This window comes from Pogoniulus pusillus, chromosome 16 (assembly GCF_015220805.1).
Source record: "Pogoniulus pusillus isolate bPogPus1 chromosome 16, bPogPus1.pri, whole genome shotgun sequence".
Classification (NCBI taxonomy): domain Eukaryota; kingdom Metazoa; phylum Chordata; class Aves; order Piciformes; family Lybiidae; genus Pogoniulus; species Pogoniulus pusillus.
This window is the reverse complement of record NC_087279.1, coordinates 1,330,447-1,357,251: the sequence shown is the minus strand read 5'-3', so window position 1 is coordinate 1,357,251 and position 26,805 is coordinate 1,330,447. Positions and strand designations below refer to the sequence as shown.

General features: G+C 52.5%; 1 protein-coding gene across 1 annotated transcript; it reads left to right on the top strand.

The window, feature by feature from the left end:
- The first annotated feature begins 7,766 nt into the window (after positions 1–7,766).
- ARL8B (ADP ribosylation factor like GTPase 8B) lies at positions 7,767–26,242 on the top strand. Its single transcript, XM_064156147.1, has 7 exons — positions 7,767–8,033; positions 19,012–19,092; positions 19,749–19,822; positions 20,798–20,891; positions 21,587–21,654; positions 21,870–21,940; positions 24,240–26,242. Exons 1-7 carry the CDS (start codon positions 7,911–7,913, stop codon positions 24,287–24,289), a joined length of 561 nt encoding a protein of 186 aa, XP_064012217.1. The 5' UTR covers positions 7,767–7,910; the 3' UTR covers positions 24,290–26,242.
- The last annotated feature ends 563 nt before the right edge of the window (positions 26,243–26,805 follow it).

The window sequence follows — 26,805 nt, the reverse complement described above, 5'->3', positions numbered from 1 at the left end:
CTAAGCAGAGTTGCATGGACCAGGTCAAAGCTGCTTTGTAGGCCAGGTGGTGCTGAGGGGCCATGGCTAATGGGAACTGAGGTGCAAAGCACCTTGGTGGGACTTAAATAGGCAAGGAGGGCTGAGCTGAAGGCACCTAAGTTTGCCAGGAAGGGTGCTGCAGAGCTGGCTGTGACATGCCAAGCAGCTGGAGGGGAGCCCTGCCTCAAGCTGGGGGCTGAAGAAAGTGCTTCTGTGGATCACCTCTTGTCCTCCATGCCAGGTAGGCAGCTGCTGGTGGCTGTTGGGCACAGAGCAGCACGTTAGTGGTGAAGGCAGCTCTGGGGAAAGAGGTGTGCCAAGCAAGGGCAGAGGGCGAGGAGGGGGTTCATTTCTAGGCACTTTGGGGTAAGAGGAGCTTCTCTGGGCCTGGCACCCTCACCCCACGGGCTGCAAGGACAGGCAGGTCACTGCCTACCCTGAGGGCTGCTGCTGGAGCTCATTTTTCATAGAATCATTGAGGTTGGAAGAGACCTCTGAGATCATGGCTGGGAGCCTGAGGAGGGGAGATTGAGACTGGAGATGAAGAAATTCTTGACAGTGAGGGTGGGGAGACACTGGCACAGTGCCCAGGGAGGCTGTGGATGCCCAGTTCAGAGTCAGGTTAGACCAGGCCTTGAGCCACCTGGGCTAGTGGGAGATGTCCCTGCCCGTGGCAGGGGGCTGGAACTAGTTGGTCCTTGAGGTCCCTTCCAACCCGAAGCAGTCTGATCCTATGAATCAAGTTCCTCGCTGCCAGCCCAGGTGGGCTGAGACAGGGCTTGTGGTAGCACCAGGCAAGGTGAGGGTGGCTGTGGCAGCAGCAGGGACTCCCCACCACGGCCCCATGCACAGTGCTTGGGTGGGTGGCTGAGGGCTCAGCCCAGCGGAGCAGCTCTCAGGAGCTGCTGCTGCTGCTCTGGGCTTGCCCTTGGCGCTGGCTTGCTGCAGCTCTAGCGGCAGATGTGTCCCTCTGTGCGGGGCTGGAGCCTCGGGGCTCGAGGTCCTGCTTCCAGGGGCTCCCGTGGAGACTGCCTGTGCTCGGACTCCACTCTGCAGGGATGGTTTTGGTTTCCTTTTGCCTTTGAAATCCAAATTACAGCCAGGGTGAGACGTGGTGACCGAGCTGGTGAAGGCCCTGGCTGTGCAGTAGGGCTGGGAGCCTGGTGCTGGCTTTTGTGCAGAGCTCTCTGCAGGTGCCAAGGTCTCTGCTAATAAATCTGACTGGAGGACCAGGAGGAAAGTTTCTGGTGTTTGCTGCTAACAGCAGGCTCTCTCTTCTTTTCCCCCCATCACTTTCCCCCCTCCCTCCCTGCTCCCTTCTGCTGATTCATGCTCCTGCTGCTTCTCTCCGGGCATTCGGCAGCATTCCTGAAGGTCATCGCTTGGCACGCAGCAGCTCAGGCTGCAAAGCCTTTGCCAGATCAAAATGCTCAAAGGACTCCATTTATATTTTCACTGCCACAGATGGAAAAACGTCTCCCAGCTTGCCAGCCTCGGTGGTGCCACGTTGCCAGCCTGCTGCAAGGCAAAGGAGGTTAAGGAAAGGCGATGCCACCCGGCAAACCCGACACCAGGTCACCTCGGTGGCACGGCCGGTCCGTGGGGCTTCACCTGGGCTCCTCTAGAGGCAGCGATTTGGCAGAGCTCGGGGGCCAGGCATGCACCCCTGTGCCCTGTCACTCAGCCTCTCAGATAAACGTGCAGGGGAGTGGGAAATGAGATCCCTCTGCCCACGTCAGGAGTCACGCTGCTGCCCGCAGCCCCAGGGTCCCCGGGGAAGCCAGGCGATGCTTCCCTCCCCCTTCCCTGGCTCTCCTCCCAAGGGCCCTGCAGGCTTTGTACTGTCCTGAGCTGCAGAAAAGAGGCAGGGCTGAAGCTTTAAGGAGAGAAGAGCTGAAGATTAGTTTTCAGGGCATGTCTCCCTCCCTCAGCCTGAGCTGGCAATGTACCTGCAGCCCAGAAGCCAACCATGTCCTGGGCTGCATCCAAAGCAGTGTGACCAGCGGCACAAGGGAGGTGTCTCTCCCCTCTGCTCCGCTGAGGTCCCACCCAGAGCACTGGGTCCGCCTCTGTTGCCCCCAGCACAAGGACATGGGACTGCTGGAGAAGGTCCAGAGGAGGCTATGATGATGATCAGAGGGCTGAAGAACCACCCCCAAGGGAACAGGATGGGAGAGTTGAGGCTGTCCAGCCTGGAGGCTCCAGGGAGAGCTCAGAGCAGCCTGCCAGTACCTGAAGGGGCTCCAGGAGAGCTGGGGAGGGACAATGGCTGTTCCCAGGCTCACAGATGTCAGGGGTTGGAAGGGACCCAAAAAGCTCATCCAGTCCAACCCCCAGCCAGAGCAGGACCACACAATCTAGCTCAGGGCACACAGGAACACATCCAGACAGGCCTGGAAAGGCTCCAGGGAAGGAGACTCCACAGCCTCTCTGGGCAGCCTGTGCCAGGGCTCTGGGACCCTTCCAGGCAAGAAGTTGCCCCTTGTGTTGAGCTGGAACCTCCTGTGCTGCAGCTTCCATCCATTGCTGCTTGTGCTGTGCCAGGGAGCAGTGAGCAGTGAGCAGAGCCTGTCCCCCCCTCCTGGCCCCCAGCCCTCAGCTAGTTGGAGACATTGATTCAATCCCCTCTCAGCCTTCTCTTGTCCAGACTAAGCAGCCCCAGGTCCCTCAGCCTCTGCTCACCAGGCAGTGCTCCAGTCCCCTCATCATCCTCGTAGCTCTCCACTGGACCCTCTCCAGCAGATTTCTTCAGCTGGGGAGCTCTCATCCTCCTTTTCTCCAGACTAAACACCCCCAGTTCCTTCAGCTGCTCCTCACCAGCCCTGTTCTTCAGACCCTTCACCAGCTTCATTGCCAGGACAGGGTTAGGTTGGAGATGAGGAACAATTCCTTTGTTGCAAGAGTGGTCAGGGACTGGCACAGGCTGCCCAGGGAGGTGCTGGAGTCCCCATCCCTGGAGGTGTGCAAGAAAGGTGTGGCTGTGGCCCTGGGGGCTATGGTTTGGTGGCCATGGTGGGGTTGGGTTGCTGGACTGGATGACCTCAGAGGGCTTTTCCCACCCAACCAACCCTTTGATACTGTGCACAGTCTCAGAGCAACATCGATGCTGTCCTTTGGCCTCGGGGTGCTTGCCCAGCAGCCGGGGGAAGTGCCACTGACTGAAATCAGTTAGTCTGTGTCTTCTCTGGCTCGTGGGAGCAGCCTTTAGCCACAGGCAGATGAAAGACAAGCCCAGCACCACACCATTTTGAGAGCAGCTGCCCTATTTCCCCCTGCTAATGAGAGACCTGCGCACAACTGAGCTCGTTAAGAGGACTAATTAGTGCCAGCATCCCCTCCTCTCCGCCAGGGCTAGCCCCGGCCAGGAAGCTTTCCCAGGTAATGAAGCAGCATCAAACGGACGAGGAACCTTCAAAGGGCAGCTCCTATGGCAGCCTGCCGGGGGGGAGCTCCTGAGCTGGTTTTTCAGGGGTACGGGAGGGGAGCTCGCTCTCGGCCGCCCTCCCTGCTGCTGGCCCCCCGGGACGCTGCTGATCTGCGGCCGCACCTGGAGGCAGGTGCCTGCCACAAACGCTCCGCGGCATGCCGAGGAGGGCAGGAGTGGTTCTTGTTCTCTGCTCTGCAGGCAGTGCTTGCCATGCCTGCCGGGGAGGAAACCAATTAGTGCAGCTCTCCCAGCAAGGGCAGGGAAGCTGCCAAGGAGATAAAGGAGGAGGCAGGGTGGTGGTGGGGATCCTCCTGATGTCAGGCTGTCGTGCCCTGGTGTGTGACCCCTGTGCCTGTACACCAGCCTCAGGCTAGTTGCTTCTAACATCTGCTTGGCACTGCTCTGAAGAGCAGGTTTGTGACCCCTTGCCCCCTCCCCCCCCCCCCCCTCTTTTTTTTTTCTCACCCATAAAATCTGAAAGTAGTTTAGGTCGGAAAAGACTTTTAAGGGCATTGTGCCCAACCAGTCTCTAGCTCTGCCGATGTTGGTGCTAACCTTTTAGGCTGGATGCCAGAAGTTCTTCAGAGCAAGAGTGACTGGCACTGGAACGGGCTGCCAGGGGAGGCGGTGCAGTGCCCACCCCTGGAGGTGCATGAGGCGCTTAGTGCCATGGTTTAGTTCATTAGAAGGTGTTAAGTGGGCTCCATGATCTTGAACGTCTTTTCCAACCTGATTAATTCTGTCATTCCTGTGGCTTGGAAACACCCCCAGGATTCCACCACCTCCCTGGGCAGCCTGGGCTAGTGTTTGAGAGCCCTTGCAGTGGAGAAGCTTCTTCTAATGTCCAACTTAAACCTCCCCTGGTGCAACCTGAGGCAGTTTTCTCCTCTATCATTTGCTGCGTGGGAGAAGAGATCAACCCCAACTTCATTGAAGTCTCCTTTCAGGGAGTTGTGCTGAGTGAGGTCTCCCTTGAGGCTCCACTCTGGAGTGGTGCCAGTGATGCCCTCCTTGCCATCAGGGCTTGGCTCTTGCTTTGTGTCTCTATCCCATGGCATTGTTCTGCTTTCCATCCCAGCTGCTTGAGTTCCTTTCCCACTCCATCAGTCCCTCTCCCTTCTTCCCTTCCTCTTCCCTTTGGCTCCTGGAGAGCTTCTGGCACTCAGCTGGCACCCAGCCCAGCCCTGACCCTTTAACAAGCTTTTACTGGTCAGCACTGGTTGGGCACCAAATAAGACTGGTTAAATACTCTCTGTTCTCATTTGTGATGTCAATGTTTTCCTCAATGGGAGCAGAAAAAAATCTGGAGCTGCTACCTGTCAGAGCTGCCTTTTGTTATCCAAGCATCAGGAGCTTTTGTCTTTCATCTGAGAATACAGCCCTGGGGGAGCACAGTGGTCCCCCTCCCCATAGAGCCACTGCATCACAGATTGGGTTGGGTTGGAAGAGACCTTCAAGATCATCCAGTTCTAACCCCCATGCCATGGGCAGAGACACCTCCCACCAGCACAGGTTGCTCAAGGTCTCATCCAGCCTGGTCTTGAACACCTCCAGGCAGGAGCATCCATGATGTCCCTGGGCAACCTGTGCCAGTGTCTCCCCACCCTCACTGTCAAGAATTTCTTCCTCCCCTCCACTCTCAGTCTCCCTTCTCCCAGCTCAAAGCCTTTGTCCCTCATCCTGGCGCTCCCAGCCCTTGTCAGAAGTCTATCCAGCTCTCCTGGAGCCCCTTCAGGTCCTGGAAGGTTGCTCTGAGGTCTCTCTGGAGCCTTCCTCTTCTTCAGGCTGAACAACCCCAACCCTCTCAGCCTATCCCCTTAGGGCAGGTTCTCCATCCCTTGGGTCACCTTCACGGTTCCAGGAAACACTCAGACACAGAGAGTGACCCTAGTTTCACCTGCTCTCTTCTTCTGATGTGGCCTTCTGCAGGTGCTCCTCAGATGCCAGCACTATCCCCCAGGCCACAGCAGCAGTAATGGCACAAGCTGTGAGTGCTCTGCACTCAAGCACTAATGAGGGCAGAGATCCCCAGGGGGCTTCTGCAGACAGCTGATGGTGGAAATGGGAAATGGAGCCAACGCCTGAAGGCCTGCATGGAACAGCCAAGAGGCTATGCACCAGGGTTAGTGCTTGGTGCTGCATTTCTGATCACAGTGAAAAACAATTTGCAGAGGCCATAATTTGAGGGGGGTGCCAAGAGCACATGAGCTTGATCTCAGGTGGTGATAGGGCTGGTGTGCATGGAACAAAGAAGTTCTTGAGCATAAGGGTGGGGAAAGCCTGGAAGGGGTCTCCAGGGAGGTGGTGGAAGCCTCATCCCTGGAGGTGTTTAAGGCCAGGCTGGATGAGGCTCTGGACAACCTGATCTAGTGTGAGGTGTCCCTGGGCATGACAGGGGGGGTTGGGACTGGATGGTCCTTGTGGTCCCTTCCAGCCCTGACTGATTCTGTGGTTCAATGATTTATTGTACAGAACTAGGCTGGGAATAACCACTTACAGATACCTGACCAGCACAAGCAGCAGGGAGCAGCTCTGCTCCAAGCACAGGCTGAAGGAGCTGGGGTTGTTCAGCCTGGAGAAGAGAAGGCTATGGGGAGACCTTATAGCAGCGTTCAAGTACTTGAAGGCAGCTACAAGAAGGATGGAGATTGTCCAGTTCTGGGCTCCTCCATTGCAGAGAGATGTTGAGGTGCTGGAAGGTGTTGAGAGCAGGGCAGCAAGGCTGGGGAGGGGCCTGGAGCACAGCCCTGTGAGGAGAGGCTGAGGGAGCTGGGGGGGTGCAGCCTGCAGCAGAGGAGGCTCAGGGCAGAGCTCATTGCTGCCTGCAGCTGCCTGCAGGGAGGCTGTAGCCAGGTGGGGTTGGGCTCTGCTGCCAGGCAGCCAGCAACAGAACAAGGGGACACAGCCTCAAGCTGTGCCAGGGCAGGTCTAGGCTGGATGTTGTTAGGAAGTTGTTGTCAGAGAGAGTGATTGGCATTGGAATGGGCTGCCCAGGGAGGTGGTGGAGTGGCTGTGGCTGGAGGTGTTGAAGCCAAGCCTGGCTGGGGCACTGAGTGCCATGGGTTAGTTAATTAGAGGGGTTAGGTGCTAGGTTGGACTCGATGATCTTGGAGCTCTCTTCCAACCTGGTTAATTCTGTGATTCTGTGCAGCATGTTTGCAAAGGCCTTCAGGGACAGGACAAGGGACAATGGCCTTAAACTAGAGCAGAGCAGACTGAGATGGGATGTGAGGAACAAATTCTGCACCACCAGGGTAGTGGAACGCAGGAACAGGTTGCCCAAGTACGTGGCTGAGATTCCATCCCTGGAGATAGTCAAGGTGAGGCTGGACAAGGTTTTGGGCAACCTGCTCTAGTGGAGGATGTCCCTGCTGAGTGCAGGGGGCTTGGGCTGGCTGAGCTTTGGAGGTGCCTTCCAACCCAGGCTGTTCTCTGGTTCTGTGACATCACCTGGACAAATCCATGCAAAGTGCATGGCCTCTTGGCAGCAGGCTCTGGAGCCTGGCAAGCTGTGTGAGAGCAACTGAGAACAAGGAGGTGATGTGAGCAGAAGGGAGGGGGTTGGAAGTTCTAAGAGCAGGCACAAGGGCTTATGTGACAGTTCCCTACTGTTCTGGCTAACATTTCTTAGTCTCCAGTCCTCTGCAAGCCCAAGATGCAGTTCAGTGGAGTGCTCTGATGTGGGCAGCCTGAGAGGCTCTAACAAACCAGAGGCTGCAGCAAGGGCAGCCCCCACAGTCGGTGCCCTCTGCAACTGGAGCTTCAAGCCACCAGGCAGTCATGGTGGGGTCCTGCTTTCTGCTCTGCTGGAGGGCAGAGCAGGCAGGGTGGCAGCTGCCCGGGGCACTTCTGTGGGGCCAAAGCAGAGGAAGAGGCTGAGGGTGGGTCAAGGACCAGCTGCTGGGAGCACAACAGCAGTGAGAGCAGCGCAACGTGGAGTCAGGGCGTCAAATGCGGCCGCGGCATCGTGCCTGGGCGTGCCTGACGGGCTGGGACACCCTCCCACGGCACTTGCTCCAGGCTGAGCGCTGTGCTGACAGCCTTGGCAGAGCCTGCTTGGACTCGGTGGTCTTGCAGGGCTTCTCCAGCCAAAACACTTCTGGGTCAACGATTTTGTGCCCCTGAGATGGTGGCGCTGGGGGCTGCGAGCGTCACCTTACACGGCGCTGCCACAAGGCGGCGCTGCTGAGGCTCGGAGCAGACGCCCCCGCCCGGCGCAGCGCTGCCTCGCCTCTTCCCCGCCCTCCCGCCGGCCGCCGTCCTCCCCGGGCGCTGTTCCGGCGGCTGCCGGCAGAGGGCGGTGCAGGGCGGCGCGGCCGCTCTTGCCGGGCCGTGGCGAGGCGTCACATGAGGGCGGCGCGGGGGCGAGCGGAGCGCCGGTGTCCGCCCGCCGCCGTCGGAGCCACTCTCCGGGCCCAGCCTCCACCGTGCCCCCGGCTCGCCTGCTCCCGCCGCCGCCGCCATGCTGGCGCTGCTCTCCCGGCTGCTGGACTGGTTCCGCTCGCTCTTCTGGAAGGAGGAGATGGAGCTCACCCTGGTGGGGCTGCAGTACTCGGGCAAGACCACCTTCGTCAACGTCATCGCGGTGAGCGGGCCGCGCCGGGGACGGGGATAGGCCGCGCCGGGGCTCGGTGGGGCCTGGGGGGCGCCGCGGCCTGTGCGGCCCCGGCGGGAGGGAGCTGATGCCGAGGCAGCGCCCGGGCCGGGCTGGGAGCGGCCTAGTGCTGCTCTGGGTGCCTGCTGCCCGGGCATCCCCGCACGCACGGCTGTGTCTCGGTGCGTGGGGCTGCAGTGTCGGGGTGAAGCTGTTCTGCCAGGCTGCCGGGCGCCAGGCATGGCTGCCCTTGCTGGGCAGGCTGAGGGAGAGGCCGCTGAGCCATCCTGGGTAGCTGCTGTGCCTCCGTAAAGCTTTGTGTGCTGGTGGGAGCCGGGAGAGCACCGAGAGCGGCAGCGGAGCAGAGCTCTGCAGGGTGCCCTGGAGACTCGGCACTGTGTTAGCATGGCTGGGCGTGTGTTTGCAGGATGGTTGGGCTTGATCATCTCTAAAGATCTTTTCCACCCCAAACGATTCTGTGATTCTATGAAGAGTGTCTTCAGCTGCTGTCTCCCATTTCACTCCTAGTGTTCCTCACTCATGTGTTTCCCACTCCTGGCTCTTCTCTCACGAGTTTTTGCTTATCCTAACTGCTGATGCCTGTATCAAATCATCTACTTTCTCTTAAGGTGTGCACCAAGAAGTACAACTTCCAAGCCTAAAAGCAGCAGCAGGCTGCTGAACTTGGGCCTGCTTATCTGACGATCTGCCTGGAGCAGATGAAGGGTGTGGGAATCCTCCTACGTGAAGCTTTTCCATTGTCGAGCAAAATAATGAGTGCCTTGCCTAAAGGGCTTCAGCAGTGTCCTGTTCTGCAGAGGTGACAGAAAACAGCCAGAGAGCCAAGCTGGAAATTGGAAGTCCTTTTAGAGAGGCTGAGATGGGAAACCAGGGTACCTCCTGGTTTTGCAGTGAGCGTGACTGACTTGAATCCAGTGTACTCAGAGTGAGAAAGCTGATGTCTTCAGCCCTGGATGGAGCAGACCTTCAGTGCTCTGGGTGTTTGGGGTTTTTTAAGGCTGTATCCTTACTTACCCTTATCTTTGCACAGTATTTTTATGGGTGTATTTATTTGTCAGTTGAATGTGTTCCTGGATAGGAGAAGGAGTCTTATTCCTTTGCAGCTCTGCATAATCCTTGTCGCGTTGACTAGCTGTCAAAACACAGCCAAGCTCTGGTGTAGCTGAGAATGTTGACATGCAGTGGGCTTCAGGATAATAGTGTGAAATGTGTCCTCCCTCACAAAAGGTAACTCTGCTCTGCCTGCTTGTGTTAGCTGAGAGTTGCTGGACTAACTGAGAATGCCAGAAGCCTTTTTTTTCACCCACAGCAGTGGCTGCCACTGCCCCTGGGCTCGGATTTCTCAAATGGAACTCTGGAAGTGTCGAACAACCTCAGTCTGTGGCTGCTGAGCTGATGCTGATCAGTGCTTTCTTGTGACTTGGGGTGCTGAGGTTACTCTGCAGGTCTCCTTCTGGTCTTCTGGAGCCATGGGTGGTGATGACACTTGACAAAGCCCTTCTCGGGTGTACCAGAAGCACAGCTCCTCTGGAGACTCACTGTGAAACAGTGTTGCAGATACGTGGAGCAGTACGGAGTGCTTGCATTAGTCTCATTTCACTTCAGAGCATCTAAGTTGTCTCAGCTGGGAGAAGTACTCTTAAGCAAAGCTGACTTCTGCATCCAGCTTGCTTTGCTAGGGCTTGAATCTTGCAAGGTTTCAGCCACAGGTTAGGAGCACACCCAGAAACGTATCTGAGTAAGTGACATTCAAATAGCCTTGCAAAACTCAGTGAAACAAGGAGGAAGTCGTTAGGCATAATGACACAGCCTCATTAGCTGCTTTAGGTTTGGGACTAGCAACCTAACTGGGGAATCTAGTGACTCTTAAACCCACAATCAACCAGTGAGGGGATTTGCTGAGGGTTTTGTTACTGGTTTCAGAGAGATAACAGCAGGAGCTTCAGTTTTCAGCACTGCCTCTCACAAAGAGCTATCTTGTTAGTTGCTTCCTTGACTGAATTCAGAGCATGCATTTGGGAAAGGAGTGCTGGGAAAACTAACTGCTCTCTGTAGGCCAGTTAATGGTTTGGATGGATGTAGCTGATGAGCTTTGGGATTCCATAAAGCTAAAATGAAAGGAATGACACAGCAAGATGCTAGTCCTGTAGAACAGCTCTAAAAGCTGGATTACCTAGGAGGAGCTCGCTGTGACTTAGAAGGCTGCCTTCTGCCTAACAAAAGGCTGTTACCAGGCTCCTCAGTGTAATCTAATAGAAATCTGTAATGTAATCAGTGCCAATCAAGTCGAGCATGTGCAGCTAGAGATAAAACCCAAGCCAGTATCATAGGAGGCTTGATAGAGCATCAGGTTATCACTGAAGTGAAAGGCCATGAAAAGCAGACAGCCCAGTTCTAGAACCATCTTCTAGGTTGCTGGCTGGTTTGGGTCCTGTTTATTGCTCCAGTGTAAACAAGCACTTTGTTTGTAATCAAAGCAAACTTGGTTTGACTAAGAGGCTGACAAACCAACCTTAGCAGTGAAACCTTGTTAAGAGCTGGCTGCAGCTCCTGCAGCTTCTGCTTTGCTAAGGCTCTGCATTAGTCACTGTCTCTAATTAGATCTTAAGCATAAGTTTTCCCTGTGTGTGAGTAAACTTGCTCACAAGGGAGGATATCATTTCTTCCTGCTCCTCATTTCCATCATGGAGATGGCCTGTGGCTCTTACTCAGAGAAACTGCCTGTCATCCTGGTGTCACAGCTTGAGTAGTTAGCTTCTTATCTGAGGCCCTGAAGTGCCCCTTCTTTACTGGAACCTGCAGTATCTTCTGCATCTCTGCAGCTGGTGCCTCTTGCAGCCTTTCCTCAGGCTGACTCCCAGCCATGCTGCTGTGGGGAGCTACCAGAGGCAGCCCAGCTCCACAGCCATGTGATGCAACTGAAACATGACTCAAGTAAACTGACTCTGCTCCCAGTGCAGGTGGTGGATGAGGGGACGCTTGCTCAGCTTCTCGAACGTGCTTCCCCCAAGAGCTGTGCTTCCTGTTGTCCAGTTTGGATTGAAGGCCAGTAGATCAATCCTTGATCCAGGTGCTGGGCACTGGAGTGTTGGACTGCCTGATCCTCAGCAGGCTGGAGAGAACTGCGAGGGTAGGAGAGAGCCAGGCTTTCCTGATGTGGTTTAACTCTCTCCCAGTTAGACTGTTCTGAGTCAGTAGTCAGGTTTAACTCTCTCCCAGTTGAGGCTTCCTCAGTCAGTAATCAGATTTAACTCTCTCCCAGTTAGACTTCCTCAGTCAGTAGTCAGGTTTAACTCTCTCCCAGTTAGACTTCCTCAGTCAGTAGTCAGGTTTAACTCTCTCCCAGTTAAGGCTTCCTGAGTCAGTAGTCAGGTTTAACTCTCTCCCAGTTAGACCTCCTGAGTCAGTAGTCAGGTTTAACTCTCTCCCAGTTAGACCTCCTGAGTCAGTAGTCAGGTTTAACTCTCTCCCAGTTAGACTTCCTCAGTCACTATTCAGGTTTAACTCTCTCCCAGTTAGACCTCCTGAGTCAGTAGTCAGGTTTAACTCTCTCCCAGTTAGACCTCCTGAATCAGTAGTCAGGTTTAACTCTCTCCGAGTTAGACTTCCTCAGTCAGTAGTCAGGTTTAACTCAACCAGTTCTGTTTGTGAAGATGGGTTAAGTAGAGTCTCTTGTTAGGATATGTGTCAAAGCCCAACTTCGTGTGGTTTGACTTCAGACTCTGGAGTATCTGACAAAGCTTTGATTGAGGCCTTGCTTTCCAGAGAATGTTTGAAGTGCCTTTCAGCAGAAGACTGCTCTGGCCAGTTGGGAGCTGTGACTTTCTTCCCCATGACTACTAAAAGTAATTTGACATAGAGAAGTCAGGCTGGAGAAGTGTGGGAAAAGACTGCTCCAAAGAAGCTTTGCTGCTGCTTTGGTGCCTTCAGAAACACCCTGGTAGGTTGTAAACAGAGTCTGTTGTTGCTTTGTACACATGGTAGTTAAGTGAGAAGGTTGATAGAGTTTTAAGTGAAGTGTTTCTTCATCACAGAAGCCTCTTGAAATAGATTGCTTCACTTCATTAGCTAATAAAGCAAATCTGGGGTGACTCATACACCATACCCTGCAAGGGCTTGCTGGACCCCAGGTGGACTGAAATCAGAATCTACTTCTTTCATTGTAGTCTTAAGTTCTTCTACAGGCCACATCTTGAGTCCAGTGTTGGGCTCCTCAATTCAAGAGAGATGTTGAGGTGCTGGGAGGTGTCCAGAGACGGGGCCCAAGGCTGGGGAGGGGTCTGGAGCACAGCCCTGTGAGGAGAGGCTGAGGGAGCTGGGGGGGTGCAGCCTGCAGCAGAGGAGGCTCAGGGCAGAGCTCATTGCTGTCTGCAGCTGCCTGCAGGGAGGCTGTAGCCAGGTGGGGTTGGGCTCGGCTGCCAGGCAGCCAGCACCAGAAGAAGGGGACAGAGGCTCAAGCTGTGCAGGGCAGGTCCAGGCTGGATGTGAGGAGGAAGTTGTTGTCAGAGAGAGTGATTGGCACTGGAATGGGCTGCCCAGGGAGGTGGTGGAGTGGCTGTGGCTGGAGGTGTTGAAGCCAAGCCTGGCTGGGGCACTTAGTGCCATGGTCTGGTTGGTTGGGCAGGGCTGGGTGCTAGGTTGGGCTGGCTGAGCTTGGAGCTCTCTTTCAGCCTGGCTGATTTTACAGGATACTTAAAGCAATGGAGCACCTGGAGAAAGGTACTTTCATGACTAGGGGAAGCGTGCAGTGTCCTAAGCTCCTACATAACTGACTTTTGGTTAGAAAAGATGCTTTTTTGGGTCTCATTTCACTGCTGTGTGGTAGTTACATGATAAGCATACTCCATTGAGTCAGGATCAGGAGAGAAAAATGCATTTTCTTGTCAGAATAAACTAGTTTGCTTCCTGCAGCAGCCTTTTCTAGAAGGTCTGTTGTGGAAGCCTTCAAGGGGACTGTTAGGTAACAAAAACTGAAGCTCCTAAACTAGAGCTGAAGCTTCTGAACGGGACCACAAGCAGCTGAAACACTGAACTCTTTCAAGGAGCTGGACTACAGAAACCATAGAGCTGAATTACCCACGCGTGGTGCGCTTCTTGGTTGAGACTCTGGATGCTGCAGAGGAGGCTCAGGGTACTGGTAGCTTTTAAAGGAGAATTCTGAGTGATGTGGCATTTTTTTCACTGTGACTAGAAAGAAAAGTTGGGATGAAGAGCAGGGGTTAAGGTAGATGCTGGCTCAGGTGGATTGGGAGTATGCTGGCTGGACTATTCCAGTGCTGATGCCTCCTAGTTGGTTAAGCTTGTTTGCGATATCCTCTAGATGAGTTTTATGAGCAAAGATAATAAATCTGTGCTGTGTAGCAATGAAGCCTATGTGAAGAAATTTGTCCTGTAACAGTAATGAATCATGTTGGCTTTGAAATGCAAGCTGAAGGCTGCCCTGACCTTTTCTCCTCAAAGAATCAGCTTGTGCAGGCTGTGGAAACAAAATCTTTTAGCCATGAATTGGTGTTTGAGGACCTTGTGAATGGGCTTCAACGTCAAACTGCTGTGTCCTTCCCAGTGCCAGCAGGAGAGAGCTACCACTGCTGCTCTTTGGGCATCAGGAGAAGCTCTCCACAATGAGGGTACTGAAATGCTGGGACAAGTTGCCTGAAGAGGTGGTGCAGGCCCCATCCCTGGAGACATTCAAAGTCGAACTTGATGGGGCCCTGAGCAACCTGATCTTGTTGGAGTGTCCCTGCTGCCTACAGGGGGTTTGGACGAGATGACCTTCAAGAGATCCCTTGCAACCTGATGCATTCTGTGACTCCATCTGGGATGAAAGAAGAGGGAGCACCAGCTGTGCTGCTGCACTTTGAGTTCTGCCTTTAATGGTTCTTTTAATGTCTGGAGATGAATTTTTAAGGAAGATGCAGGAAGCAGGAATTTTAGCCTGGTGCTCAAGTACTTGATCGAGCTGCTTAGGGCTTGGTGCTGACAGCCTGCTAAGTACAGCTCCCTGGAAGTTGGGACCTTCTGGCAGAGGAAGCAGGCAGAATGTGCTTTTACTCAAGACAACTGGATGAGTTGGAATTGGCAAGCTTAGAAAGCAGCTTGCTGTGATCACAACTACTAAAGAGGACTAAACTTGAATCTGTTGTGCGCTCCTGCAGTGGTAGGTGATGGTTGAACACTTGTCCCAAGAATCAGAGAATGGTTTGGGTTGCAAGGGCCCCTGCAGTAGCAGAGACAAAAGGAACTGTCCCTGTAACTGGCACACTGCTGGCTTGTCCCTGTGGGTGAGGGCTGGCACAGCTGCCCCTGGGCTGTTGGTGGGCTGGGAGAGAGGTCACAGACCCAGAGAGGCAGTCTGTGAACAGCAGTGCTTGTGGCCTTGCTCTGGCATGTCTGGTGGTGCTTCAGAGCACACAACAAAGCTGGGCTGAGCTGGGGGGCCAGGCTGGCACCTGGCAGTTAGATGGAGAGAGCAAGTCATAAATACTGCTGCCCCTCTGCTCTGCTGAGACCTCACCTGGAGTGCTGTGTCCAGCTCTGCGGTCCTCAGCATGCAAAGGACATTAACCTGTTGGAATGGGTCCAGAGGAGGGCCACAAATGTGATCCAAGAGCTGGAGCACCTCTCCTACAAGGACAGAGCTGGTGGTGTTCAGCCTGGAGAAGACAAGGCTCCATGGAGATGTTCTTGTGGCCTTTCAATACTTAAAGGGGTCTCTAAGAAAGATAGTGGCAGACTTTAGGGCAGGAGCTGTTCTGTGACAGGACAAGGGGGGATGGCTTTTGACTGAAAGAGGAACATTTAGACTGGAGGGAAGGAAGTTATGTGGTGAGACCCTGGCCAGGGTTGCGAGCTGCCCCATCCCTGGAACCATTGCAAGTCAGGTTGTTTGGGGCTCTGAGCAACCTGCTGTAGTTGCAGATGTCTCTGCTGACTGCAGGGGGTTGCACTAAATGCCCTTTAAAGATCCCTTCCAACCCAAACCAGTCTGGGATTCTGTGATTCTGGGCTGTGCAGGGGTTGGTGCTGATAGGAGACACAGAGCAATCCAAGTGGGTAGGTGTTGGCTCTGTGCTGGAGTGCAGTGCAGGGACCTAGCTCAGTCTGGAGGCAGTTTTGCTGCTCTGAATAATCCTTATGCAGCAAGTGCTCAGGCAGGTAAATGGGTTCACGTGGCACTGAAGTCGTGTGCCTGGGCTCTGGAGTACTGAAGAAGGAAGAGCTCTCAAACCAGGAGGCTCCAAGGCTCATCCTGCAGGTTCTCTCTGTGTGTGCTCTCTGAAACTGGGTCTGTTTAGTCTCCTCGCCCTTATCTTTCACGCAGGGGCTAGAGCTCCTTGTTTTGTGACCTTCAGTTTGTGTAGCCTGCACGGTCTGATGGCTTCATTCAGAATCTCTTCTGGTACACAGGGCTGTTTTTTCCCAAGCCCAGTGTCTGCCTGGTGGAATCCTCACAAGTTCTGGAAACAGATGCTCTTGCTAGATGTGTAAGCAGCTCCCCTGGCTGTCCTTGATGAGTGTTTGAGTAATGCTACTGTGTGTGGCAACAACCAAGAGCTTTCAGATCAGGGACTGAAAATATTTCCGTGCTTATCAAGCTTGTTTTAAAGCTGAGGCCTGTTTTAAGAGGAGAAAGCACGGGATGGTGAACACACGGTGAAAGGGCTGAGTAATCTGCTCAGAGAGAGACAGGAGGGCTGACTCAAACAGCACTGCCTGCTACTAAAAGCATGTTCTTGTTTGGTGTGAGTAGCTTTCACACATGAATGCTCCCAAGGTGCAGCTGAATTCCTGTCTTTTTGCTTGGTGGTTTTTTTTGGTCTGTAGAGGTAGCAAACAAAAGCCCTCTGAATTTTGGGTTAAGAAAGCCCTTTCTGGGCCAAGACAGTTGGATTCAATAGCAGAACCTGGCAGAGCAGATCACTGCCTGCCAGCAAAATCCATTTCAGTAATTTTAACCATTTCTGGCTTGGATATGCCTTAAAGTGGCTGCTGGTAGCTTTTCTTAGGTACAGTGACCGCAGGAGCACCCACACTGAGACAAGTTACAGTTTCTAAGCAAGTTTTTATGCCACTTGGATGCATAGGGTAGGTGGAGAGCACTTTGGAAAGTGGTTAAAAATGCTCTTCTGAAGGCTCTGTGAGAGCTTCCTTGTGGATCATAGCAGTTTGTTGCACTAAACACAGGGCAAATGCTCCTGTCTGGAGGAACCTGTCCTGGAAGAGTCCTGAGACAATGTCAGCAGCTCTGCAGTGAAGAATCTGGAAGTGTCTGGGATGGCTTCTAGCGTAGTGTGAAGTAGCTGATGGCATTTAGGGTAATAAGAAGTAGCACAAAGAGGTGGAGGTTCGGGGAGTGCTTGGGAGTCGTTTGGTTAGAAGATGTGGGTGTAGGGTGTGACTGCAGAGGCAGGAATGCAGTGGGTCTTGAGCAATCACGGCAGGTTGCCCCTTCAAAGGCAAGATTGGCAGTGTCTGCTTTATGTGCTCGACTGAAGTGCCTCAGCCGTGGCCAGCCCCGTGGTTAAGCACCTGCTGCTGAGCTAGGCAGCGCCGGGCGGGCTGGAGTGGGCAGCTCTGCACTGGCAGGTTGTGCACCTACCTTGCCGAGTCAGCAGGAGGGGCAGAGTGGCTTCTGAGGCAGTGCTGCATGAGACTGATGTGTACATTTCTGTGGAGCTTGACACCCCTTCCAAAGGAGGATGCAGGGCACCTGCCGGATGAGGGTTAAGCTGCCCGTTTGCAGGTCATCACTCCTTACTGTTGCATTCAAAGACTTAGGGACCTTTTAATCCCTTTTAAACGGCTGTGAGTCTGTGTAGCCTTGCAGCTGGAGAGCAGATCTTGAATATGAGAAATCATCACCTCCTCAGGGGCCTGCTATCTTCACATCCAAGCTCTGGATGCAGTTCAGTTTTGGAGGTCGACAGCAGGATCATCGTGCTGAGGGACTTGGACAAATAAGCCCCGATGAGACTGCTCTCATCTGGAGCTTTTCAGCTGACTTCTGATGTCCATCAGCCTTGTACTGGAGACTGCACTGTGTGAAGGTTGCAGCTTCAGTTTGCTAGTGGGAGATCACAGGAGTGTTTTGGGGGGACAGGCAAGGGGATCAAGCTGAAGAAAGTGGACTTCTAGGCACAGAAGTGAAGGAGCAAAGCACTGGTGGTACAAGGTGGGCATCTCCTGCTTGCAAGCTGTGAACAGCAGGTACTCAGCATGTCCAGGCAGGCTTAGGTACTGCCCAGCTTGTGAGCTGTTGGGCCCTGACTCTGCAGGATGTCTGCTTCAGAGATCCTGAAGGCCTTTGAACTTAGGCTGGCTTCCCTGTGCCACATCAGGGCAGAGGAGCAGTCTTTCTGCTGCTGTGATACCAGATCCTAATTAAACAACTGAATGCATCTGTGCCAGCCAAATCTGCCTGCCTGTCTGGATCTCAAACCCATAATGGATGTGGTGAGATCCATAATGGCCACTGGCTGAGAGTCACCTTCTGCCAAACAGCTAAGGAAGCAGGGGAGGAACCTGTGCTTGATATCGCTTGTTCTGGCTCCTGGCTTAGCTACAGGAGATAGCTGTGAACTTGGCTCTCAGGCTGGTGCAGATAAAAGCATAGCAGGCAGTAAAACATCTGTCACCAGAGAACCTCTTTTGTAGCAGTTCTGTTAGTGCTTAAGGGGATGCTCAGCTGCTGGTGGAAGCAGCCTGAAACAGTCTCCAGCTGCCTTTTTGAGTGCCTCTTCCAGCGCGGAACAGGTTGGACGCTGTAGCCTAGCTGGAAGCACACCTGGCAGGTCCTTCCACTTCCCAGCCTCCTACAGCTCCTCAGGGAATTAACCCATAGCTGTGGGTTGGAAGCTTGCTTCCTAGGAGTGATTTATTGCTGTAACTGCTGACCACAGAGCAGCTTGCATCAGAGGGAGATCTCCTGGGTGTTTCCAGCTGCCAGGCAGCCAGGAGGTGCTGATGGGCAGGGCTTGGCTGTAGCAGAAGCAGGTGACTGCCTCTTCTCCTGTACCTGCCCTGGCTGCTCACCTGCTAAGCTATGCAGAGCACTTCTTCTCCAGCAGCTTTGCTCCCTTGACTGCCTGAAGGCTTAAGAACTTAGGTGCACCAGTGTGGATTAGGGGTTGACCTGCTGAAAAGCAGCTCCACAGAGAAGGACCTTGGAATCCTGGTGGACAGCAGTGTGCCCTTGTGGCCAAGGAGCCAGTGGTCTTCTGAGATGCATTAAGAGTGTGACCAGCAGGTCAAGGGAGGTTCTTCTTCCTCTCTGTTCTGCTCTGGTGAGACCACATCTGGAGTATTGTACCCAGCTCTGAGCTCCCTAGTTCAAGAGGGACGGGGACATGCTGGAGTGCCCAGGAGAGGCTAGGAGAATGATGAAGGGACTGAAAGCTCTGTCTGATGAGTACAGGCTGAGAGACCTAGGGCTGTTTAACCTGGAGGAGAGAAGGCTGAGAAGGATCTTATTAATGTCTACAAATATCTGAAGGGTGAGTGTGAAGAAGGGACCAGGCTCTTTGTAGTGGTGTCCTGTGACAGGACAAGAGGCACTGGGTACAAACTGGAACACAGGCACTTCCACCTGAGTAGAAATTGCTTGGGTGTGAGGGTGCTGCAGTCTTGGAGCAGGCTGCCCAGAGAGGTTGTGGAGTCTCCTTCTATGGAGACTTTAAGATCTTGCTGGATGTATACCTGTGTTATCCTGCTTTGGCAGGGGAGTTGGACTCAATCTCCAGAGGTCCCTTCCAGCCCCTACCATCCTATGATCAGTGCTTGTAAGAAGTGACTTGGCTGACTTCATCCAAGCTATATAACATCTGCAACTTCTTGGCTCTGACACCTTCACCTGGAAGGCAAATGGGTAGAAAAAGCTTCTGATGTTTTACACTGTAAATGAGCTGCATTAAATTATCACTGGATTCAACCTTCTGTTTGTCTTCTCCAGTCAGGTCAGTTCAGTGAAGATATGATTCCTACTGTGGGCTTCAACATGAGGAAAGTCACAAAGGGTAATGTTACAATAAAGGTATGTCACCACTGATTATCTCTCTAAGCCCATGGAAGGTTGTTTTCAGATTCTAGATGGATGTCCTCTCCCTGGAGGTGTTCAAGGCCAGCTTGCATGAGACCTTGAGCAGCCTGGGCTGGTGGGAGGTGTCCCTGCCTGTGGGGTGTGGGGGGTTGGAAGCTGATGATCCTCAAGGTCTCTTTCAACCCAGACCAATTAATGAATTTCTGTGGGGACAAATAAAGGTAACAAGAGGCTCAGCCGAGCTAATTATCTTAAGGACACACTTACTGTTTGTTTATCAGGTTTGGTAAATGAGAATCTCTCTGTGATTTCCAGCTTCATGGACTAAGATAACTTTAATCTGAGTTAATTTTCACATGCTTAAGGCCCAGAGATCCTCCTTCTCCTATGGGAAGGCTTACATCGAAAGCAAAGCTTTGAGTCAATATTCAGACTTACTTTCTGATAGACCACAGAGTGTAACCTTGGCACCCAGGTGTGTTCCTGCTTCAGCTTTGAGCAGCTGTGAGGTGTTATTTCTGATCTCTGTGAAACATCCTGCAGCTGGCTCTAAAAGAAGGGAGAAACTGTGATTTGATTTCTTGTCTGCTCTCTGTGTGCTGTGTTTGAACACCCTGTGGCTAAACTGTCTTTTCCCCTTTGCCTTGAAGATTTGGGATATAGGAGGGCAACCACGGTTCCGAAGCATGTGGGAGCGGTACTGCAGAGGAGTCAATGCTATTGTGTAAGTGTCATCTTCAGCCACCTGTGTGTAGCTTCCCTGGCTTCATTGCTACCCAGAGAGACAGCTGAGTCCTGGGCTGCATCCCCAGCAGCATGGGCAGCAGGGGCAGAGAGGTCATTCTGCCCCTCAGCTCTGCTGAGACCCCACCTGCAGTGTTTGGGCCAGCTCTGCGGTCCCCAGCACAAGGACATGGAACTGTTAGAGCAGGATCAGAAGGGGCCACAAAGAGGGTCAGAGGGCTGGAGAACCTCTGCTATGAAGACAGGCTGAGAGAGTTGGGCTCCATATGGAAAAGAGAAGGCCCTGGGGAGACCTTAGAGCAGCCTTCCAGCACCTGAAATGGGGTACAAGGGACCTGGTGAGGGACTCATGACAAAGGCATAGAATGACAGGACGAGGAGTGATGGCTTCAGACTGGAAGAAGCCAAATTTAGGTTAGACATTGGGAAGGGCACTGGAACAGGTGGCCTGGGGAAGTTGTGGAGGCTCCAAGCCTGGCAGTGTTCAGAGCCAGGCCGGATGAGGCCTTGAGCAGGCTGGGCTGGTAGGAAGTGTCCCAGCCTATGGCAAGGGGAGGTGGAACTAAATGATTTGAAGTCCTTTCCAACCCAAAGCACTCTGTGATTCTGTGCTGGACTCTGGGATTCTTGTTTTCATTTTGAAGCTGTTCCAACCATACTGACCTTGCTCTATCCTTAAGTTGAGAGCTCCAGGTGGGTTATTTTCTTAGCAGTGTCTGATCTGCTCACTGACTGCTCACTGAACTGGGTGGCAGTGCTGTCTGACTCAGAGAATCTTTCATCTCCTCTGATCTTTGAGAATGGATTCTTTTTTTTATGAAGAGGCACAGTCTTGCTCAGAAGATCCTGCTTTTAAGCCTTGTTAAAGGTGCTCAGAACAGGCAGTGCAGAGGAGAGGCTTGCTGGTTCTGAAGCAGCTCAGTCTCACTGACTTCACCTCCCCTTCTCTTCAAAGCTACATGGTAGATGCTGCAGATCGTGAGAAAATAGAAGCCTCTCGAAATGAGCTGCACAACCTTCTAGATAAGCCCCAGTTACAAGGAATCCCTGTAAGTAAGATTTGCCTGCCACTGTTAAACTTCCTTAGGGAATGTGCTTAACTCCCAACAACTCTGACATCTGCTTTGAGCTCCAAAGGCAATTGTGAGGCTTAACCTTAGTAGTTAGTTCAAGTACGAGCGATGCCTGCCCCCGGCGCCTTAAATTGTTTGCCTTCAGAGATTAAAATCCTGCTCTGATTCTGTTCTTAAAAGCCTGCAAGAAAGAATAAAGTAAAATTCCAAGAGCAGAGAATTCCACAGGATGAGTTTGTGCTCTCTTTTGGAGTCTACTGTAGCACAGCTTAAATAGAGTGTGGCGTGATACAGTTTGGGGGGGGGTCTCAGCTGGAGTTCTGCTGGGATTGTTCTCAGGTTTATCAGCTGATGTGTGCTCAGGCCTGGTTTTCTTGCACAGCAGTTTCTTTGCAGCACCTCTTTCCCTCTGGCTAGGCCAGCCTGACTTCTTCATCTGAGTTGTTCATCATTAGAGTGAATCTCTCCTCCTGTTAGCTTTAATAGTCAAAGGCAGACTGCTTGTCAGAGTGCCCTGAAACTTAGTTTTGTCTTGGTTAAGTTTGGGGAGGGGTTTGGTTGGGTTTTGGCTTAGGGGGGGTTTGGCTTGGTTGGGTTTGGGGTTTCTGGGATTTGGTTATTTGTTTCTTTTAAGTAAAACTGCATCTGTTTCCTTCTGCTCTGCATTTCAGGTTCTAGTACTTGGAAATAAGAGAGACCTTCCTAATGCTTTGGATGAGAAACAGCTAATTGAAAAGATGTAAGTGTAACCCTCCCTGGGAAAGGCTGCTTTGACTCAATGAGTTCCTCTATGCAGGGTTCTTAGATGAGAAGCTGGCATTAAGCAGAGAACCCAGCAACAGGAGGTGGCTGAAACCTTGCACAGAAACAGTCAATGTGGAGAAGATGAAGAGTTGATATTCTCTGAGTCCTTGTTGTAAGTGAAGTGTGTTTGAAATGTTCTCTCTTCCACAGGAACCTCGCTGCTATTCAGGACAGAGAAATCTGCTGCTACTCAATTTCTTGCAAAGAGAAAGATAATATAGGTAATTATTAACCTAAACCAGCAAGCATTAAGAGCTGGCAGAGGATGGACTGGGGGATTGTAGCTTCTTAAACACAAAGCTTCCTGGCTGCAGGAAACGGGTAGCAAATCCAAGGCCCATGTGTAAGTGCACTGTGGTGACGTTGCCTGTGACTCCTGATGGTACCAAGGAAGCTTGATGGGGTTAAAGTTGGAGGGGTGGTAGTTACCAGAGCACCTCAGCTTCCTGTGAAGTCTGCCTGTTATCTTCACTGCTAGCTTGGCCTAAATGACTTTGTGCTTGCATCAGGTACTCCCAACACTGCCTCACTTCGTGGGGTTAGCAAATACTTGCAGTGAGTTGTTCCTCAGCAGTCATTCTCTTGAAGTAATCATCTTGCCTTGTGTCTTATCGAAGTGGATCACCTCCAATCTTGCCTCCAGTCCTGCTGTCCCCAGCATTAGAAGGACACAGAGCTGCTGGAGAGAGCAGAGGAGGCCACAAAGATGATCCATGGGCTGGAGCAGCTCTGCTGTGAGGACAGCTTGAGGGAGCTGGAGGTGTGCAGCCTGGGGAAAAGAAGGCTCCAGACGAACCTTAGAGCTGCCTGCCAATAGCTGAAGGGATCCTGCAGGAAGGCTGCAGAGGGACTCATGTGAGGCTGTCTGAGCCAGGCCAAGGGGGAATGGTTTGGAGCTGAGGCAGAGCAGGTTTAGACTGGAGCTCAGGAAGAAGTTGCTCAGTTTGAGGGTGGTGAGACTCTGGAATAGGCTGTCCAAGGAGGCTGTGGCTGCCTCCTCCAGGGGGGTGTTCAGGGCCAGGCTGGATGAGGCCTTGAGCATCTGAGTGTAGATGAGAGGTGTCCTTGCCCATGGCAGGGGGATTGGAGTAGGTGATCTCTGAGGTCCCTTCCAGCCTAAGCCATTCTGTGTTGTGGCTTCTCCTAGTCACAACTCCAGCAGCCAAGCAATAAATGTTTTCTGCTGCTGCCATCAATTGCTGTGGATTTGGGAGTTCCAAGGCAGTGCAGTGTGTAATGCTGAGTGCTGGCACTGAGTCACCTCAGCTGTGTGTAAGCACAGAATTCACCAATAGCTGTTACACTTCTCCTGGTGCCTTGAGAAGGTTGCCAGGAGGTTAACTCTGCTTCACTGGCAGGCTAACAGGAGCCCACTGATGAGGTAACTTCAGGCTGCTGCCACAAGAACGAACTATTGAGGGTATCAGAAGTGAACTCATCTTCTTTCCAGGAAACATAAACAGCCTGATGAATTCTCCTGGCTTCCTATCCAAGAAGCCCAGGTCACCTTACCATCACTTCAAGGCTTGTGTGGTGGTCAGGAAAAGCTGGCACTCCCCTTCTGTCCCATCTCCCACCCAAGGCTCACAGCACAACTGAGCCCTCCTGATGCTTTAAGGAAGGTGCTGCTGTCACCTGCGTAGGAAGCCCTTCAGCCACTGAGGAGCTTGATGCCTTGCAGGGCCAAACTAACTTTGTGAGGAGAGGCAGACTGGCATTGATCTAAAACTAATTGTGAGCTGCAGTAAACCCTCAGCTTAAGGGATGTCTTTTCTCCTAGAGGTGTGCTTGACAAGAGCCAAGATACCTGGGGCAGTCCTTTTTAATGCTTCTGAAGGGATGCTGGGCAGCCCCAAAGCACAGACAGCAGCCATTCCAGAAAGTTACTCTGGATTTGTCTTGGCCCATCCTTAGGAGAAGGGCCCTGGCTTGTGTTGTGGTTGTAGTCAGGTGGGGTTGGTCTCTTCTCCCAGGACAAGGGGACACAGCCTCAAGTTGTGCCAGGGCAGGTTCAGGCTGGACTTTTAGGAAGAAGCACAGCCCTGTGAAGAGAGGCTGAGGGAGCTGGGGGTGTGCAGCCTGCAGAAGAGGGGACTTGGGGAAGATCTCATTGCTCTCTACAGCTACCCAAAGGGAGGCTGTAGCCAGCTGGGGTTGGTCTCTTCTGCCAGGCACCCAGGGACAGAACGAGAGGACACAGCCTCAAGCTGTGCCAGGGCAGGTACAGGCTGGATGTTAGGAGGAAGTTTTCCCCAGAGAGAGTGATTGGCACTGGAATGGGCTGCCTGGGGAGGTGGTGGAGTCCCAGTCCCTGGAGGTGTTTAAGAGGAGGCTGGATGAGGCACTTAGTGCCATGAGTGAGTTAATTAGAAGGTGTTAGGCGATAGGTTGGACTGGATGACCTCAGTTGTCTTTTGCAAGCTGGTTCATTCTGTGCTTGAGGCCCCTGGCATGCCAAAGCAATGCCAGTTGCACAGCTGGACACTTGAATGTGGGACCTCTCTTCTCTTCTCTCTTTAGATATCACGCTTCAGTGGCTTATTCAGCATTCAAAGTCTAGAAGAAGCTGAAGTCTTCCTGGGATCTCCAGTACCAGTTGGCCATAATCTCAGTTGTCCACTTCCCTCCATAATGAGATATTCTTCCCTCCCCCCCCGGCCCCAAACCCTGTATCCAGAATCTGCCTTTTCACAGTTCATTTCTCATGTGCACTGCTGAAGACTTGTATTCCTTATTCTGCCACCAACCAACTAGAGTTGTCATGATAAAGTCAGCACAGATATTTATTTTACAGCCATCTGTGGTGGGGAGGGGGTTGTATGGGGGGGGTGTGCTTTTTAAAGGTAAAAAAAACCTCTCTCTACCACGTTAACTCTGCTGGTACCATTCTGTTCTGAGTTTTCAGGGCCAGGGTTTTTTATATGATTTCCAGCCAGTGTTTTATTTCTAGTGTATAGTGGCTTGAAGATGCTGATGCCTGACAGCACTGACATGCTGGAAGATGCTACATAGTTAGGGGAACCTCGTGAGGAGTGAGCTCTGTGGGATACTGATCGATCTCACAGAGGTATGTGATGTGTGTAAGCAGAGGCATTGAGGCAGCTGGCAGAGTAGGGAGACACACAAAGGCTAGGTCAGCATCGCTCATCTCCGGCTGAGATCATCTCCTGTCACTTGAAACAACTCCTGTGATGAATTAGGGCAAGAGCCAACTGTTGAAAATCATTTTTGTTGCTTCTGGTGAACATTTTTGTCTGGGGAGGGGTGGGGTGGATGGGAACGGACTGTTCTGTCAGGCTAACAACGATGTGGAGTATTCCAGCATGCAAACCAACTGCTAGGAAACATCAGACTCTGGCCAGATCCATTTTTCTACCTGCAGATGACTCGTGGGCTCTCTCAGAAACCAGACCACGCATTCTGAGCAGCTGCATGCACTTCAATTACCCATGGGTTGGTTTTGTTTGTATCCAGTCAGTCCTTTTGACCTTTAGCACAATGCCCCCTGTGTAACTGTCTAGTGTCTGTCCTGCTGCCGAAGTGGCTGGGCACAGTTTTCACCTGGTGCTATGGCATCCCCAGGCTATTGTGACAGCTCTAGACCTGCCTGCTTGCTCGATGTAACCACCTGCAGAAGGCTGTCGAGTGGTGAGAGGAAGTGTTCCGCTGGGTCAAAGCACAAGAGAGTAAATGAATCCATCTCCTGCAGGGTAGGGCAGTGTGTGGAACCTCCAGGTTCTCCTGTTGGGTGTTGGTTTTTTTTATGGTAGCTTTACTTTCTCAGCATATTTAAAGGGACAGAGTCGTTCAGACTGGTTTGCTCACCCAGTAGTGTCAGTGTATGCAGATACATGGTACACCTGCTTGTCTTGCCTCACACCGTGTGTGATTCTTGACCTAACTGTCAGAGTCTTTGCTTGGAAGCACTCTTTGGAGTCCAGAGGGGTTCTGACAAGCCAGTTTTCATTGGATACTGCCATGGCCTTACTGTTCTGCACCAACTCGTGCACTGTTGCACAGACACTACGCTCTGCCTGCATTTTAACTTTGTTTTGTCCCCTTTCAGTTCTGTGAAGCATGGTTTCACTGAATTCCTACTCTGGTGCTGTAGAGGAAGAGGGTATATTAACCTGCTGCTGTAGTCCCTAGTTCACCAGGAACTGCTACAGTCACTTTTATTTAGCAAACTTGCTTGTGCCTAAAATTAAGGAAAACTAAACTAGAATGTGTGAATCTTTGTCGGGGGTGGGGCGGGGGGGGGACCAGGTCACTGTTTTAGTTAACTGGCCTATAGCTAAACTTGATGTGTTTGGTGTTGCTCTACTTCACTGCTTCCAGCATTTACAGCATCCAAACACTACCAATTGTTAACCTGTGCATTACTCTCTGCATGTGAACAACTTATCCAATGACTGAACCTTGTAAATACGTGAACCTTTTTTTTATTTAGGTGGATGCATCTGTTTGGTTTACTGCTCTCCAAGCTTTATTCAATAAACTTTGTTTTGAGGGTTGTATTGACACTTGACTGACTGACTGGATGTGGCTTGGCTGATGGAAATGCACCGTGGGATGTCTTGACTGCTCTGGCAGCAGATGGCAGTGGGGGAAGCAGGCTCGAGGAAGGGGGTACCTGAGCTGCTTTGTGTTCTGTGGTTCAGCTGTTCCAGAGAGGTGTTTGTAAAATCATCTTCTCAGCTGTCCATGAGCAAGCTTGGCTAGTCAGGCTTAGCAGAAGTCAGTGGAGAAGCACTGGTCAGCTGGAGGGCCTTGAGCAGGGGCAGCCTTTGTGTTTTCAGGAGAAAAATGTCTGTCTCTACAAGCCTGTTTCTTGTCCTCAGGCCTAGAGTGCACTCTTTGCCTTTCTAGCACGTCACATCCAACAGTGCCTGATCAGCCAGTGCCAGTCAAAGCACCAAGAGGCTTATCTGCATGGAAAGTGAGGCTGTTGTTGGCTGAGGCCTTGAACAACATCTTGGCAGTGCTGTTCATCTGAAGTGACACCGATTGTTCTTCCCAGGTGCTTTGCTGTGTTATTTCTCCTGGGTCCTTGGTTAACTTCTAGGAGCCTGTGTCAACGTCTTCC